At 48.1% G+C, this 14,785-nt stretch overlaps 1 protein-coding gene across 12 annotated transcripts in view; it reads right to left on the bottom strand.

The window, feature by feature from the left end:
* Positions 1 to 14,785, bottom strand: part of Foxn3 (forkhead box N3) — a 370,612-nt gene that overhangs the window by 10,873 nt on the left and 344,954 nt on the right. For all 12 annotated transcript variants that reach the window (XM_075948308.1, XM_075948297.1, XM_075948307.1 and 9 more), the window contains one exon: positions 7,495 to 7,600. In XM_075948308.1, the coding sequence (XP_075804423.1) occupies positions 7,495 to 7,600 (106 nt within the window). The remainder of the gene's footprint in view (positions 1 to 7,494; positions 7,601 to 14,785) is intronic.

Genomic DNA, 14,785 nt, shown 5'->3' with positions numbered 1-14,785 from the left:
TGATCACAAGGTTAAAGATATCAATCAAACATTTTAGGAGGTTCATGTCAAAAGTTTTAGGGCTCACAATGAAAGAGGAACATGACACTTAACTTGGGAGGCAATGGAATGAGAAGAGGGAGAAGTCAACATAAATAATGCTCAGAAGGGTCTGGAAGCCGGGGATAAAGTATGAGTTTGTGCAAAATTAGATGGATATGAATCCAAAGATGCTAATAAAAATCGGCAAAAACCCCTTCAACCAGAAAGGTACACGTTAGTGCTAGGGATTGAAAAAGGTATGCTGTTTATACACCTTAAGCCTAAAGCAAAAGAACAAAGAAAGGTCAAGATCACGGAAGTGCCGTGTCAGCTGCGGAAGCCAGCCAGGATGAAAGACAGGTTTCAAGGCAAATGCTATGACTACAGACACAGTCCTAACCCACAAATGTTCGGTTCGCCAGGGAGATCAAACTGCTCTCAACAGGAATTCTTCCAAAAAGATGGCTCCAAAATACATCTCCTACAGCTAGAGTGTTTCAAGAAGGAAGAGCCAGACCTAGGGTGTGATGGGTTTAACATGTCATTCCCAGTGTCAATCAGACTTCTCATACATCTCACACACACACACACACACACACACACACACACACACACACACACAGAGAGAGAGAGATAGAGAGAGAGAGAGATACATACATAAATAATGAAAATGGAAAATGCTTTTTAAAGTACACGTGGAACACTTTAAAAAAATTAAACTATTATCTACCTACACTTGGCTCACTTGGCTATATATACTGGGGTATCCAGACTAGGCTTAAATATCTCAAATGCAGAAGAAGTTACTCTCACGTTACTGTGCATCTAAGTTCACGGTAAATGCTTGAAGTGGTGACTGAACATTAAGAACCTTCTACTGCTTTTTTTTTTTGTTTTGAAAGTCACAGATGCCCTTCTAAGAATATGTACTGGTCAAAGAAGAAGCAATAATGAGAAAAAAAGTCAGGAAGGATGCAATAAGGCTGTGGTTGGAAGGAAATTAAAACATTAAACTTTGTAGGAAAGGGATTTTAAAAAGGTATGCATCTATACGAAGACAAACAGCAGGGAAGAACAGAAGGTAAATAGCAAAAGCCAATGAAGGGGTCAGACAAAAGGCTCAGCTGCTAAGGGCTACTCCTGAGGAAGAACCAAGTTCCATCCCAGACCCCTCACAATGGCTCACAACCACATGTAACTTCAGCTCCAGAGGATCAGATGCCCTCTTCTGAGATCTGGGCAACCACACTCACGTGGTCCACATAGAGACAGATACAGTCAATGAAAACAGGACAAATCAAATGAAACAGTGCTTTGCAAGAAGAAAATGACAAGTTTAACCAAGCAAAAAGAGAAGACACAAATGAAATAGAAACAGAATGTAGCTATAAAAGATATCTTAAAAGATCGTAAATACTGAGAATACTTTACACCAAGATATAAGAACACTTAGGTGAAACAGATTCACAATCACCCAGTTAGGTCTACAGGAAACACCAAGCCCGCTGACCCTACAATCACCACACAGATTAAACTACCCATCCCGAAAGGGTGATGCCAGCCCCACACTGTCCTGCAAGTGAGCTCCCTCAACTACCAGGCAATAAAGACATTCGATTTCATATAGGAAGGGCTAATCAGAGTGAATACTCAATTACATTTACAAGGCTAACATAACCTTGATACCACAACTAGATGAGGACCGCATTAGAAGGGCAGGCTACATAAACTAAATGGCCAAACCCGTATCTAAAATATCAGTTCACCAACTCCAGCAGTAAAAGCACAATGCGTCAGGTGTGATAAGTAGAGAAATGAACGTGTTGTTCAGAACTAGCAAATTTATTATGCAGCTCATCACAGTAAAGAAAAATTTAGAGAAAACTTCACTGAGTTTCAAGTGATAGAATCTTTTAAAAATGAAATTTGATGATCAGTAATGATAAATACAGGAAAGTAGGACTGGGTGGAATTTTGTAATCATGATAACATATACTTGATTTTGTTTTCTTTTTTAAAGAAGTCTCACTATATAAAGCAGGCTGTCCCAGAACTCACAGAAAGCCACCTGCCTCTGCCCACAGAGCGCTGGGGTTAAAGGCGTGCGCCACCATGCCCAACTCTTCCTAAAAATAATTAACATCAAGGGCTGGTGAGATGACTGTAAAAGGTCCAGACGCCTTTTGAGTGGGATAATCACACAGTGTGGCATTATCCATCAGTATAAACAACACAGTTATAGGTATAGGAAGCAAACAGACCTCACTGAAGAAGACTCATTGCTCCAGCTAGCAAAAACACATTCAAAAGTGTATAAAATTGAACAATATGTTGTTTATGTTACCAACACCCTTTGAATGCAAAAGGAGGGGATCGTGGTTACCTAGCAGAGGACAAAGCAGTCTAAGCTGGGTGGTGGGTTCACAAACACTGTATCATCAAAAGTCTAATAACTGCCAAATGTTTCATATATTCTTGTATATGAATAAAAAAACTGCATAAAGTTTTTTTTTTTTTTTTTGAAAAATAGCTCCCAGAGTGGAGGATGAAGGAGGAGGGGCTGCAGAGACATCTCAGTGGTTAAGAGTAATAGCTGTTTTTCCTGCAGACCCAGGTCCAATTTCAGCCATGATGGCTTGCAACCATTTCTAATTCTAGTTTCAGGGGATCTGACGCCCTCTTCTGGCTGCTGCAGGCACTGCACACATGTGGTGTACAGACATCCAATCAGACAAAACACTTATACACAAAACATAAAAACTGAGAGAGAGAGAGAGAGAGAGAGAGAGAGAGAGAGAGAGAGAGAGAGAGAGAGACAGACAGACAGACAGACAGACAGACAGACAGACAGACAGACGAAGGATTTAAGGAAAGGCAGGCAAAGAACCACTAACCAGAGAACTACATTTCACCAGGTTTCAAATTCTCTCGAAGAGGGTCAGAACTCTGAGTTCATAGTTCTTCCCTACAGTCTTCGTAGAATCCAGTCTAATTCTACCTAAACATCATCTATGAAATAAAGTTCAAGACCCCTTTTAGCCCTGGAGTCCTACTGGTGTGGAGGCAAGGAGAAAGAGCACAGGGGTGAGGGAGCCCCTTCCTGGGGTTGACAGCTCCGGAAGCTCTGTCTTAGGCTGCTATCCAAGGGAAGCACAATAGAAAACATGATTCTCCTGCACGAGGCTCAAGGTCCTGAAGGGTCCCACAGCCAGGGGCCTACCCAGAACCTGCAGGAGCTGAGGATGTTCAGACACAGGAAGGGACAAGGAGCCCAAACCAGGACTTTCTAAAGCAATTGGCCAAGGAGTGGAGAAAAGAGGAGAGCTCCACAGAGCGGATCCACTTTCACCGGTCCAGGCAGGGCAGAAGCAAAGACTCTTGCAGGGATGTGAGGCCCTGGAGGGATTTGGGTGGTCTTTCTGATGGAGTTCTTTGGGTCCTTTCTCCACCTCACCCTTTATTATCGTCTCCTGTCCTCCTGCCTCAAAGCATAAAAAATTTAATACTACATTCTGAAGCCACCTTTGAAGGCCACAGTGTTAGAGACAAAAGACAACAGCTGCTTCACCTTAAAGAACCCAACACAACGTGGGAAGAGATGGGTGGCACATTTCCCTTTACTTCTGTCTCTAGGACACACCCCCATCAATGCTGCACTCTCAGGGGGGCTTCTCTAGGTGACCAGGAGCAAAGCAAGGACAAGGAGGTTTCTCCTAATGGTCTGGCCGTAAGAACTGGTGCTGTGAGCCGCAGTAATGTCTTGTCTCCTGTTCCGTGGGAAATGTTTGCAAGTGAGGTTCTTAGAGACCCAAACGAAACCAAGCAGCTGCACACGGTGATTATGGGGCTCTCCCTCGCAGTTTTGGCACATGTCGAGGGCTGGACTTACAGCTGGGGCCTTACCCTAAGTTTGCCCTGCAGGAAAGTTGGCGGTGGTTCAGCCTAATCCCAAGGTTCAAGGCCCGGGAAAGTATGGGGAAGGCACAAAGTGCAAGTGCCCAAGCCCTCCACGTCATTTGTAACTATCTGCACGGAGTATCCTTAGTATGTGCAGGAATCACAGCCGTGCTAAGTCTACTAATCCATGGGTTTCTGTGTGCATGCCCACGTGCCATGGTCAGAACCACTGATCCGCAGAGCAAGGATCCAGGGGACTGTCTCCTGAGCATAGTTTCTGGGCGCTAGCCCTCTAACAAGGGCCCACCTCAGAGCCATTCTCTTGATCCTCAGTGAAAACTGGGGCATTTAGATCTTTTCTGTTGGAGCAGACATATGGGGAATCAAAACCAGCCCTGAGGGGCCAGTGAGATGGCTTAGCTGGGAAAGGCACAGGCTGCTAAGCCTGACAAACTGAGCTCAGTCACGTGGTGGGGAAGAAAACTGACTCCTGCATGGTTCTCTGACCTTTATGCACTCCATCCCCGGATATGTCACACACACACACACACACACACACACACACACACACACACACACACACACACACACACGTCCTGGGAATCGAGAGATGGTTCAGGGGCTAGGAGCACTGGCCGTTCTGTCAGAGGACCACAGCTCAGTTCCTAGTACCAATAAGGTGGGTCACAGCTGTTTTTAAATTCAGCTTCCAGTGGGCAACACACGCTGCTAAAACACACACACACATAAAGTAAAAACTAAAAAATTCTTTAAAAAAGAAAAAAGAAGTTAAAATTAAGATGTTTCAGATCCTAGACTTGTAACCTCCCTACCCGGGAGGCAGCACACAGCACCACTAGGAGAGATGAACTCTGGCCCACCCTCTCCCTCTTCTCCCAGGTCTGTGATCACGTGTTCCATCTGATGGAATCTCTTCCTTACATTGGCGTCATATTAGGCATTGAACCTAGGGCCTCATGCCTTCAGGCAGGCACGCTTCCACTAGCACACATTTCCAGATCCATCCATTCAATGGAACCTTCAGAGGATTCCCCCTGGGAATGCGGGAGCAGAAGCAAGCAACACGCACTTAGCCACGGGCAACAGTCGTAAGGACGATGCATCCTGAGCACTCCACGCCCCAGCAAATTTAAAGATAAGCAGGTTTCCGATGACGAAGGATGGGCCAATCTTGGAGGTTATTGAGTAGAAAGTCAACACGGTCGAGTCAATTACACTATTGACAGATGCTCTTACAAGGAGATTTCGCATCATAATTATATGCAAAGGAACCCAGCAAATACAAGCTGTGTAATGATCGGCTAATAAAAGTAACACTTCATCCATGTCAATAACAGTTTCAGACTCAAGACAAACAAACATGGCCTTTGCCACTCAGTCGAGAGGGAAAAGAGATCCCCGAAAGACAAATATTTTCACTTAAGTTGGGAGGTGATTAGAAGAACACAGGAAACATGTCACACAGAGGAGAGGCGGGCACCAGCCTGCACTGCTGATCAGTGACTCTCCCGGGCAAACCCTGGCACACCCTCAGGACCCGCAGGCACACACCGTCCTGTGGACTGGCAGGCAGCATTCAGGATTCTATTCCCTGGACTGTTTCTCTCTCAAGTGCGGCTGAATTCAGGTTCGAGGGGCAGGTGGCCAAACTTAAAATGTGTGATGAATAGAGTGAGCAGAACAGGATTCCCCTCCAAGTCACATCTTCCTGGGTCTCAGGCAATGCAGAATCTGCAAATGCCTTCACAGCTGGGGGCTCGTTCTTCTGAGTCACCCTATAACTAGGGCAGACAACACAAGCAAATGTCCCCAGACTCACAGAGCACCCCCTCCAAACAAACAAATAAGTAGAAACCTCTTTTGGAAAACAGAGGTTGGGCAGATAGAGGACAGTATTTGGAAAATACTGCTAATGCAACCCCCTCCATGCGTGTGTGTGTGTGTAACGATAAAATGATAACCAGTCAGCTTCCTGCTCCAGTGCCACGCTTCTCCACCATAGTGGACCGACTGTTGACTCTAGAACTCTTAACAGAATGAAACCTTTCTTCCCTGAGTTACCTTAGGTCACGGTATGTTACAACAACAGGAAAGGAAGTAATACAGGTGCACCCATGACCCCAGTGTGTGTGTGTGTGTGTGTGTGTGTGTGTGTGTGTGTGTGTCAGGGGTAGGGGAGGAGGTGTGCAGCCGAGCTGCAGATCTTTAGCAAGCAAGCAGCTTGCTCTGCCCTGTGTAGACCCTGACTGGTCGGCTGAAAAAGACCTAATCCCACCCTGGGCAAGCAAGCCACCTAGAAAAGAAAAGGGGACCCAGAGGAACACTAACAAGCACGGGCACATACCAAAAAGGCCACAGTGCAAGCTCCCTTTTAGAAAGGTGTTCTGTGGGAATCCTATGCACACTGAGGGAGTCTACAGAAGACAGACACCGCAAGGGAAAGACGCACAAGTCACGGGCAGTCAGTGCTAGCTGTCAACCTGACAGAATCCAGAAGACCCGGGAGACAGGCCTCTGGCACGCCTATATGGACCATCTAGATGAGCAGAGTGGGAAAGACCCGTCCACAGTGGGCAGAGGGCGCTGGGCTGTGTGGACGGAGAAAGTGAGGTGAACACGAGCTTGCATTCCTCCCTCCCAGCATTCCTGACTGTTAAGTGACCTGTTGCTCTGAGATCCTGCTCTTTGACTGACAACACCCCCGAACCACCAGCCTTTCCCCTTTTACACAATTAGAGTATTTTATTATGGCAATAGGGGAAAACCATCACTGAACATATTTGCTTCAAGAAAGGCAGGGTGGGGGGTGCCAGGGTGATGTGGAGAGAGGTGTGGAAAGTTTCTGGTAGCCCAAGAGTCACATTTTAGGGAACTAGTAAGACAGTGACTGATAGATGGATAAGAGAAATAGGAGCCTGTCACGCTGTGTGTGAGGACCCTAAGTCAGAGGTGGACCCTAAGCGGGGGCTGGTAATGATGATGATGAGGAGGAGGAGGGGGGGGAGAGAAGGAGGAGAGAGGAGGAGGATGAGGACGAGGAGGGAAAGAAACTACCCCAAAAAGAGCCCGTTTAGTCTCTTCTGGCATCAGTCTCAGTAACAGGAAAATGATACCCTTGCTACCCATAGACCCCTTACCAAATCACATTTCACATGCACCCCTCCATGGAGACATGGAGCTTCACAGATGAGGGAACTGAGGCAGGTTCAGACGGATGAGACAGCATCCAAGGGTCACAGTCAGGGGAGTGACAGAGGTAGCTCTAAAACCCAATCAACAACTGCTCACCCTTGCCTTCTGGCCTCTTTTGCCTGGTACTTTAAGAAAAGCCTAGCTTATATCCCACCTCACTGGGAAGGAGCTGAGATAACTTGAGAGCACATGGAGATGATGGCATCTGGACTGGGAATGCGTCTTGCTCCTTTGATGCTGTGGACATTCAAGCTGGCCCTCTCCACCTCCTGACAACCCCCTCCCCCACACACACCCGGAATTGAGGGATGTTTTCCCCACTCAGCAGGCAGGCCCCACCCAGCAAGCTCTTCCCTTCCTTACCTTATGGCCGCAGTCATCCCAATGGGAGTGATCGGCAGTGGGCGGACGCCAGGAAACAGCCCTCGGCTCAGAACCCTCGCTCCGTTTTGTATCACTCCCGGAGAGACTAGGAAAGCAAAAGAAAGAGACATCACAGGTGAATTCAACTGGGAAGGAGTTAGCAATTTTGAGAGAGAGAAAAGGTGGGGGAACAGAACATGTGCGTGTGCACGTGCACACACACATAAGTACAGAGAATAAGACAGAAAGATGATGTGCAAACAAAGTCATCAATAGTTTACAAATTATGGATGCTTTTGTTAAAAAAGAATCAATCAAACATTAGTTTAAAAGGGGGGGGGGCTTTGGGTTGGGAAAGAAGAACCAGTGGTTAAGAGTCCTTGCACTGTGAGCAAGGAGACGGCAGTATGAATTCCTAACAACCAGCAGGAGCTGGGCATGCCCTGGAGAGCTGAGAACTTGCTGGGCGTCAGCCTAACCCAAACTGATCAGGCAAGAGACCCCTTCTCAAGGCAGTAAGGTGGGCAGCAACAGACAAAGATACCGAATGGCCTGCTCTGGCTTCTGTAAGAGGGTGCACAGGCACACCTGCCCAAATATTCACCTGTGCAACACACACACATGCACGTGCGCCCCAAAACAGAACAAAACGAAATTTCCTGCACCCATTAGTAAAATCTCTCATCTTTGGTCTTCTCCTAAGAACATTTAATATCACAGAGATGAAGGGGGACTGCAGATGGCACAACAATCACATCGCTTCAAATCGCTCATGTTTGCTAAGGTCAAAGGTTGAGAATATCTGTGCATTTGTCCTTCATCCAAAACAAGCAAAAAAACAGATAAACAAAATGCAGCCAAAAATCACAGTGAAATCCTTCCCTGAGGGGCTTGGCCCCTCTACATTCCATGCTCCCACAGGGGTGAGGCTGCCTGGAGGGGCGGGCTAGCCTCAAGTCCTTGCTTCTGCACTGTCACAGACTGGCTTCAGGGGTCCAGGCTCCCCTCCCCAGCGTCCTCAAGGATGTACCTACAGGGAGTCCTGTATATGTGACTTTATCCACCTCCTGAACAGTAGCTTCAGCTGGCACAAGGTAAGCCTGTAGCTCCTGCCGCATCTGCAGGCATCACCTACATGTGTACGGGGCCAGGTGAGCTCTGCAAACGAGTGGGCAGGCTCCTTCTTTAGTTCTCGTGGGATACCATGGAGATCCCCGAATGTTTATTCTGCTCTCGAAAGAATACTCTAGACCTCTTCTGCTCCCTGAAACCCTGGCACAGTCCCATACTAAAAAGACGTGGATAAATAGTGCCCTTTCAAACAAGCAACAATGAAATACTAGAAAATTATACACTTGAAAATGAAAAGCAGTCTAGATGTCAAAATTAAAAACCCATGTTATTTGCAAACAATAAATACTTTTATGAAACAAATTACTAACGCATACGTGTTTCATAATTTTTAGGTTTCTAAGAAATTTTTTTTTCAGGACCAAGAATGTTGTTCAGTTGGCAGAATGCTTGCCTACCATACACAAAGTCCCAGGCTTGGTCCCCAGCATCCTAAAAACCAGTGATGGCGATGTCCACCTGTGATCCCAGCACACAGGAGGTGCAGGTAGGCAGGAGGATCAGAGCCGGTACAGTCATCCTCAGCTACATGATTGGGGGGAGGGGGGTCTGAAAGTCCTTGATGTATGGTAAATATGAAATAATCTTTTAAAAGTATTTGTATGATTACATGTGCGCGCACGATGAGCATGGTAATGTCTGTATCACGACACGTGTGGAGGTTGGAGGACAAGTCTGTAGGGTCTGTTCTCTCCTTCCACTTTTGTGTGGGGTCAAATTCAGGTAGCCAGGCTGGCACAGCAAACACCTTTACTGGCTGAGCTGAGCCGTCCTGCCTGCCTGAAGGCAGACTACTTTTACAGACTGTCCATTTCTTGGGCACTCTATAATTCTTGCTAATGACCTTTGACACTTCTCTTCTAGTCTGAGGTCCTTGTGAGAAGGTCTTAACAAAAGGCAGGATGCAGGATAAGATTGCTGCTCTTGCCTAAGTCAGTGTTACAGCACATCACGTATATCCCGTGTTCAGAATGCCCTTGGTCACGTGAGGAGGCACAGCCAGACCAGAAACTCCACCCATTCCCAATTAGCAGCCTGACCTCAGAGGACGAGGTTGTCTGAGGCAGGAGGATAACCAAGTACCTTACGAGCACGGGAACTATTCCAGTTCACAGCTAATTACTCTATGAGGAAGCAGGGTCCAAAAGATTTACCACGTGATTTGTATTTCCCGAAGTCAAGACTTTGAGTGTGAGATGGAGCTGACTCTTGATATTCCGATCACTGGAACGAAGTGGAATCCAGAAAACAGACTTACCCTGAATATTGTCAACCGAGGAGTCAAGACAATAGTGTCAGAAAGCAGCATATTATAGCACACACAACCCCTCCCAGGACAAAACAAACCTTGACCCTTACCTTATACTGCATGTGAAGATTAATCATAAACAAATCTACCTTTACAAGGGGAAGGCACAGGATGAGGAGAACTCAGATTTCAGCTCGCTGCAGCACTCTAGAGTATATGGGCTTTTGCTAGCTATCAAGAGAGTGCAAAGAGGTTTTCAAGGACTTCTGAGGGTACACCCTAGGTCACGTAGCCACGGGGTGAGTGTGTCACTGAAGATCTCAGTGAGAACAGTAAACGGATCTGATACAATGGACCACGTCGGAAAAGAGTTAAATACGGAAAATCTGTACCATGTTTCTAATCCTTGTCAGTAAAAATTACATATGTGCAACTAGTTAGCATCTCCCTGTGTATTAGGAAAACTATAGTTAAATGGGAGAGAGAGAATTGGAGGGTATGAAGACACGCTAGGGTAAGTACTAGTGGAGATGCAGGGGCTGAGCGGCGCTTGGACCATGGCCTCGGATAACACTGGTTATCCCACTATAGTTCTGTGGCATAAAAATCTTACAGGGTTGTTCTGAGAATTAAATAAGGTAAGCTATGAAAACCGTCCAGCCTCATGACTGGCGCTCTATGCTTATTAATATCATCTCTGTCATCAGTATGCTTTGGCCATTCCATATCTGAAGAAAGCTCTGATGATTATCTCTAAGGCATAAGAAGACTCAATGGGGGAAATTCAATTCTTTTCAGTCTACTCTGCCTTTGGTAGCTAACTCTAACCTCACATTCACCCACTCAAACATCTTCCCAATCCATGAACTGTATTCATTTCAAAGCAATCTGGCAGCGGTACCAGGTGTGTGCGCCTGAGCCCGCGAGACTGCTGGGGAGCGTAGGCTGGCTTATCCTCTGAACCCAGAGCTCCTCCTCAAATGAGCTGCTGGGTGGTGCCTACAGCTCCTGCCAGTCCCCAGGTCCTCATCGGCAGCAGCAACACACGCCATGCTGAGATGGTGAATGCAGATGAGCTTGCTCAAGGCTGCCAAAAGCCCAGCTGTGACACTTCACTGTGCCGCCATCTCTTCTCCTCTCTGTCCCCAAAGTGTCAGGAAAGTGGTTTCTGGAAACTGTGTCGAGCCGATATACAACGGCTCTGTGCAAAAGGCATTGGGATCCATCATTCACTCCCTTTCCACTGGACACCAGGCAGGAATGTGAGTCCATTCTCCAGCCCCTGGTCGGAAATAAGCCCCTCTTCTCTTTCCCTTTCCTCGCTCTGTCTCCTGAAAACGTCCACACACAGCCTCACCTCATGCCCTGAGGTGTAGTTAGCAGCAGCTCAGTCAGGGACTTAAGAAAATTCACATTGGAAGTCAACTTCTAACTCCATGCTCACTCACATAAGAAGAGTCCAAGCCTTCAGCACCATCTTTTCTTGGAGACCAGGTACATACCCTTTCTCCCAGCAGCCTGGGGGAAGAGACTGGCGGCTGGGCTGGATGCCATAGGCTTCAGCACCAGACTCCCCAGCACTTACTGGTCAACTATGTTCTCTTAGGCCATGGACTGTCTCTAAGCCTCCTGAAATTAGCTAGACTGTAACATGCACACCAAAACAGGGACAATCAACAGCATGGCTCAGTGCTGATGCTAGGGGGCGAGTGACAGTGTAACCTGAGGAGGTGTCTCTGCGTGCATGAGGTGAGTGTACGCAAGTGTGCAGGGTCTTGTGATGACCCGAGGTTGGCACTGGGTGCTTTCCCCTGTCAGTAGCCGGAGCCATGTCTGCAGCACAAATTCTAATTGGTCCTAGTAATAAAAACCCAGACTGAGATATGAGGGGGTGAAAGCTGAAAGACCAGAGAAGCAGAGCTGCCAGCCACTGGTTCTCACCTCTAGGAAATCCTCTGACTGAATGGGGTATCCTGTCTCTACCAATCCTCAGATGGAATCCTCAGACTGAAAGCAAGGGCGAGAGCTCCTGACCGAATGGGCTGAGGTCCCGATTCCTCCCGTCTCCCGCCTCTCCTCTCTCCTCCCGGCCACATCCCTTCCTTTCTCCACCTCCCGAGTGCTGGGATTAAAGGTGTGAGCCACCAGTGCTTGGTTCTGTTTCTCTTTTAGACTAGATCAATCTCAGGTAGACCAGGGTGGCCTTGAATTCACAGAGACTCAACTGCCTCAGTCTCCCAAGTGCTGGGACTAAAGGTGTGAGCCAGCATTTCCTGGCCTCTATGGCTAACTAGTGACTAGCTCATCACTCTGATCTTCAGGCAAGCTTTATTTGTTATAGCACAAACAAAATATCACCACATATGTCAGCTAGATTGTTAGGGCCATTGAGCAAGGATTTGTCCCTGCCTCCCCAGCACTGGAATTACAGGTATGTATCACCCCCCCCCCCCACACACACACTTCTGGGACTCGGGTCCTGTTTGTACAGGAAGCACTTTTCTGACCGAGCCACTTCCCAGGGTCTAATGCTCATTTTCGCTTTGAAAAGTCCGAGGCATAGAACAAACTATGCTGCGCACTGCGCTCTCCCTCAGCACGTCACCAGCTTCCCTTTGGTGCGCACCTCCCCGAGTCTAAAATTAACCTCAGAGGGGAGCTCGCGGCTCTGCCATTGGAGGGCAGCCCTGGCTAACACCATCAGAGGCCATAAGCCGAGCAGCAGGCCATTCCTGTCATCATCAAGCCTACCCCCTTCCCCGCACCCCTTCCACCTGCTCGCTTGGAAGCAGACTGGGCAAGGGCTGCCATGGCAGGACACAGCCTGTTTCCTGTGGGCTTTCTTCGGTGGAGCCTGACACGGTTGACATATACCCCAGTTCCAGGCAGCATCCCCTTCCCTCTGGGTCCATTCTGCCGTTTTGTTTATTATCCGGAGTTCCATCTCTGGGAACAGTCCAGCCAAGGATTATATAAAGCCTCTGGAGAGGGGTAGTGGTGACCTGGTTTCTCCACGGGGGTTAAAGATCACTCACAAGATTGTCAAGGGAGCTACTAGGCAGGCGATTCAGGAGACAACACTGAAATGCGTCCACGCTGCCGCTTTTCGGGGGGAGACCGGAGAAGGTAGACAGATCTGAGTCTCAGAAGTCAGGATGCTGAGCAGACAGCCACACTCTCTGCTGGCTGTTTTGGAAGTGGCATTCTGAGCACGCGACACAACGGCCCTGCTTGCAGAACGAACCCCATACACTTCGGGTGGTGCCACGGGGACAAACTTAGAACCCCAGGCTTTTATCAGCCGTACTCCACGGCCTCATTCACACCAGAGTAGACAATTGAAACAAGAGGTGGTGGGTCCTCAGAGACACCAGCCCAACCATTTCAGGGTGCACAGGGCTCCTGGGTTCTCACTAGTGTCTCAGGAAGGGTCTTTTCTATACCTCACTTGGCTTCAGAGCCTAGGTGGCGGCCAGTGTGCCAGCCCTGGAGATGCCAAACAAGGAAGAGATCTAAGGGGCTGCCACCTGGTGCTGAGGTGCAGTGGCTACAAAGAGGGATGACAAAGTGGGGGGAGGGCCTTTCTAGTAACCAAGCCAGCCTGTAATTGCCCAGAGTGAACAGTGCCAGGAGATGAAGTGGGTAGCTTGCCACTCAGAGGGGCAGCCCAGGGGTGAAGCAGGAAGCTATAAATAGTAAGGCACGAGGAGGCTGGATAAACAGAGCCTGGCCACAGCAATCGGCCCCAGGGGAGGGGAGAGGCAGGGAACATATGGAGCTCTCAGAAGCCATGCTGGCCAACTCCTGAGCATGCTGGGACACACAACTGCATACACCACTGTGCCTGCTGCCCTCTCTCCATCGTGGAGGCTGGTTGTTGCCTTTCTGCATTGACTGAGGATCCATACCCAGACCTGGGGCAACGCAAGCAGGGCAGACAACAGCAGCTTCAGCATCCTGTCTCTGCAAGGCTTCTCCCTTGAGGAGGCAAGGCACTGCCTCCAATCTCCAGGCAAGAAACAAGGAAAGGAAAGATGCAGCTGGAGCGGGAAGAAGAAGCTGGCGGGAACAGCGGCAGACAGACGGACAGACTTCTCTGATCATGTCTGTTAGGAGATGGGGGATTTTGCACAATCCCTAAGTACGACATTGCTCCGATCTTCAGGGGCTCTGTAGCCTGCCCATCGATCGTGCTGCATTTGACCTCCAGACTAAGCCTGGAGGTCAGATGGGGAAGGAGACCGTGAAGCCAGCGCCTCCACCTCTCCTTGTTCTCTCTGCATTAGCTGCTCCTGCCTGTGTCTCCTTCCATGACCTTCACTGGCATCCTGGTTGGTGCCTGCCAGGGCCCTGGAGACCCTTCTTGGCTTGGGGCCCTCATGAAGGCTGTGGCTAGGTTTCTCACAGAAATGCTTAAAGCACTGAAAGAAATAAAGCTCTCTAAAATTATCCTACAGAGCCGGGAATGCAGCTCAGCCAAAGTCCACATTTCAATCTCATCTCTGGCTACATAACAAGCTTGGAGCCAGCTTGGGTCACATGGAACCCTACCTTAAAAAAATAAAAAGATAAAATAAAAAAGAATCTACACCTTTAACACATGAACACTTTTAAAACTCAACTCAGCACTCAGACATAAGTAGGGTTGGGGCTATCCCAGAGAGAGGATTACAGTCAGAGAGTTACAGGGATGGAGAGGGGAGCGGTCCATTTGGTCAAGAAAACATTAAAAACAATCCTGTTAGCAAATCAGGAGAACCTGACCTATGGCCAGGAGTCCAGGATGAGAGCCTTTCAGAAAAGACACAGAAGACTCTAAGTGCTTGATCCACATGCCCTGCCTTTCTTTTCCAGACTCTCCATTCTGCTTCTCAACCTAGGGACCAGTTCATCAGAAGGATATACACGTAA

The sequence above is a fragment of the Microtus pennsylvanicus genome, chromosome 14 (assembly GCF_037038515.1).
Source record: "Microtus pennsylvanicus isolate mMicPen1 chromosome 14, mMicPen1.hap1, whole genome shotgun sequence".
NCBI lineage: Eukaryota > Metazoa > Chordata > Mammalia > Rodentia > Cricetidae > Microtus > Microtus pennsylvanicus.
Note: the sequence above shows the minus strand (reverse complement) of the source record. Positions and strands in the feature narration are given on the sequence as shown.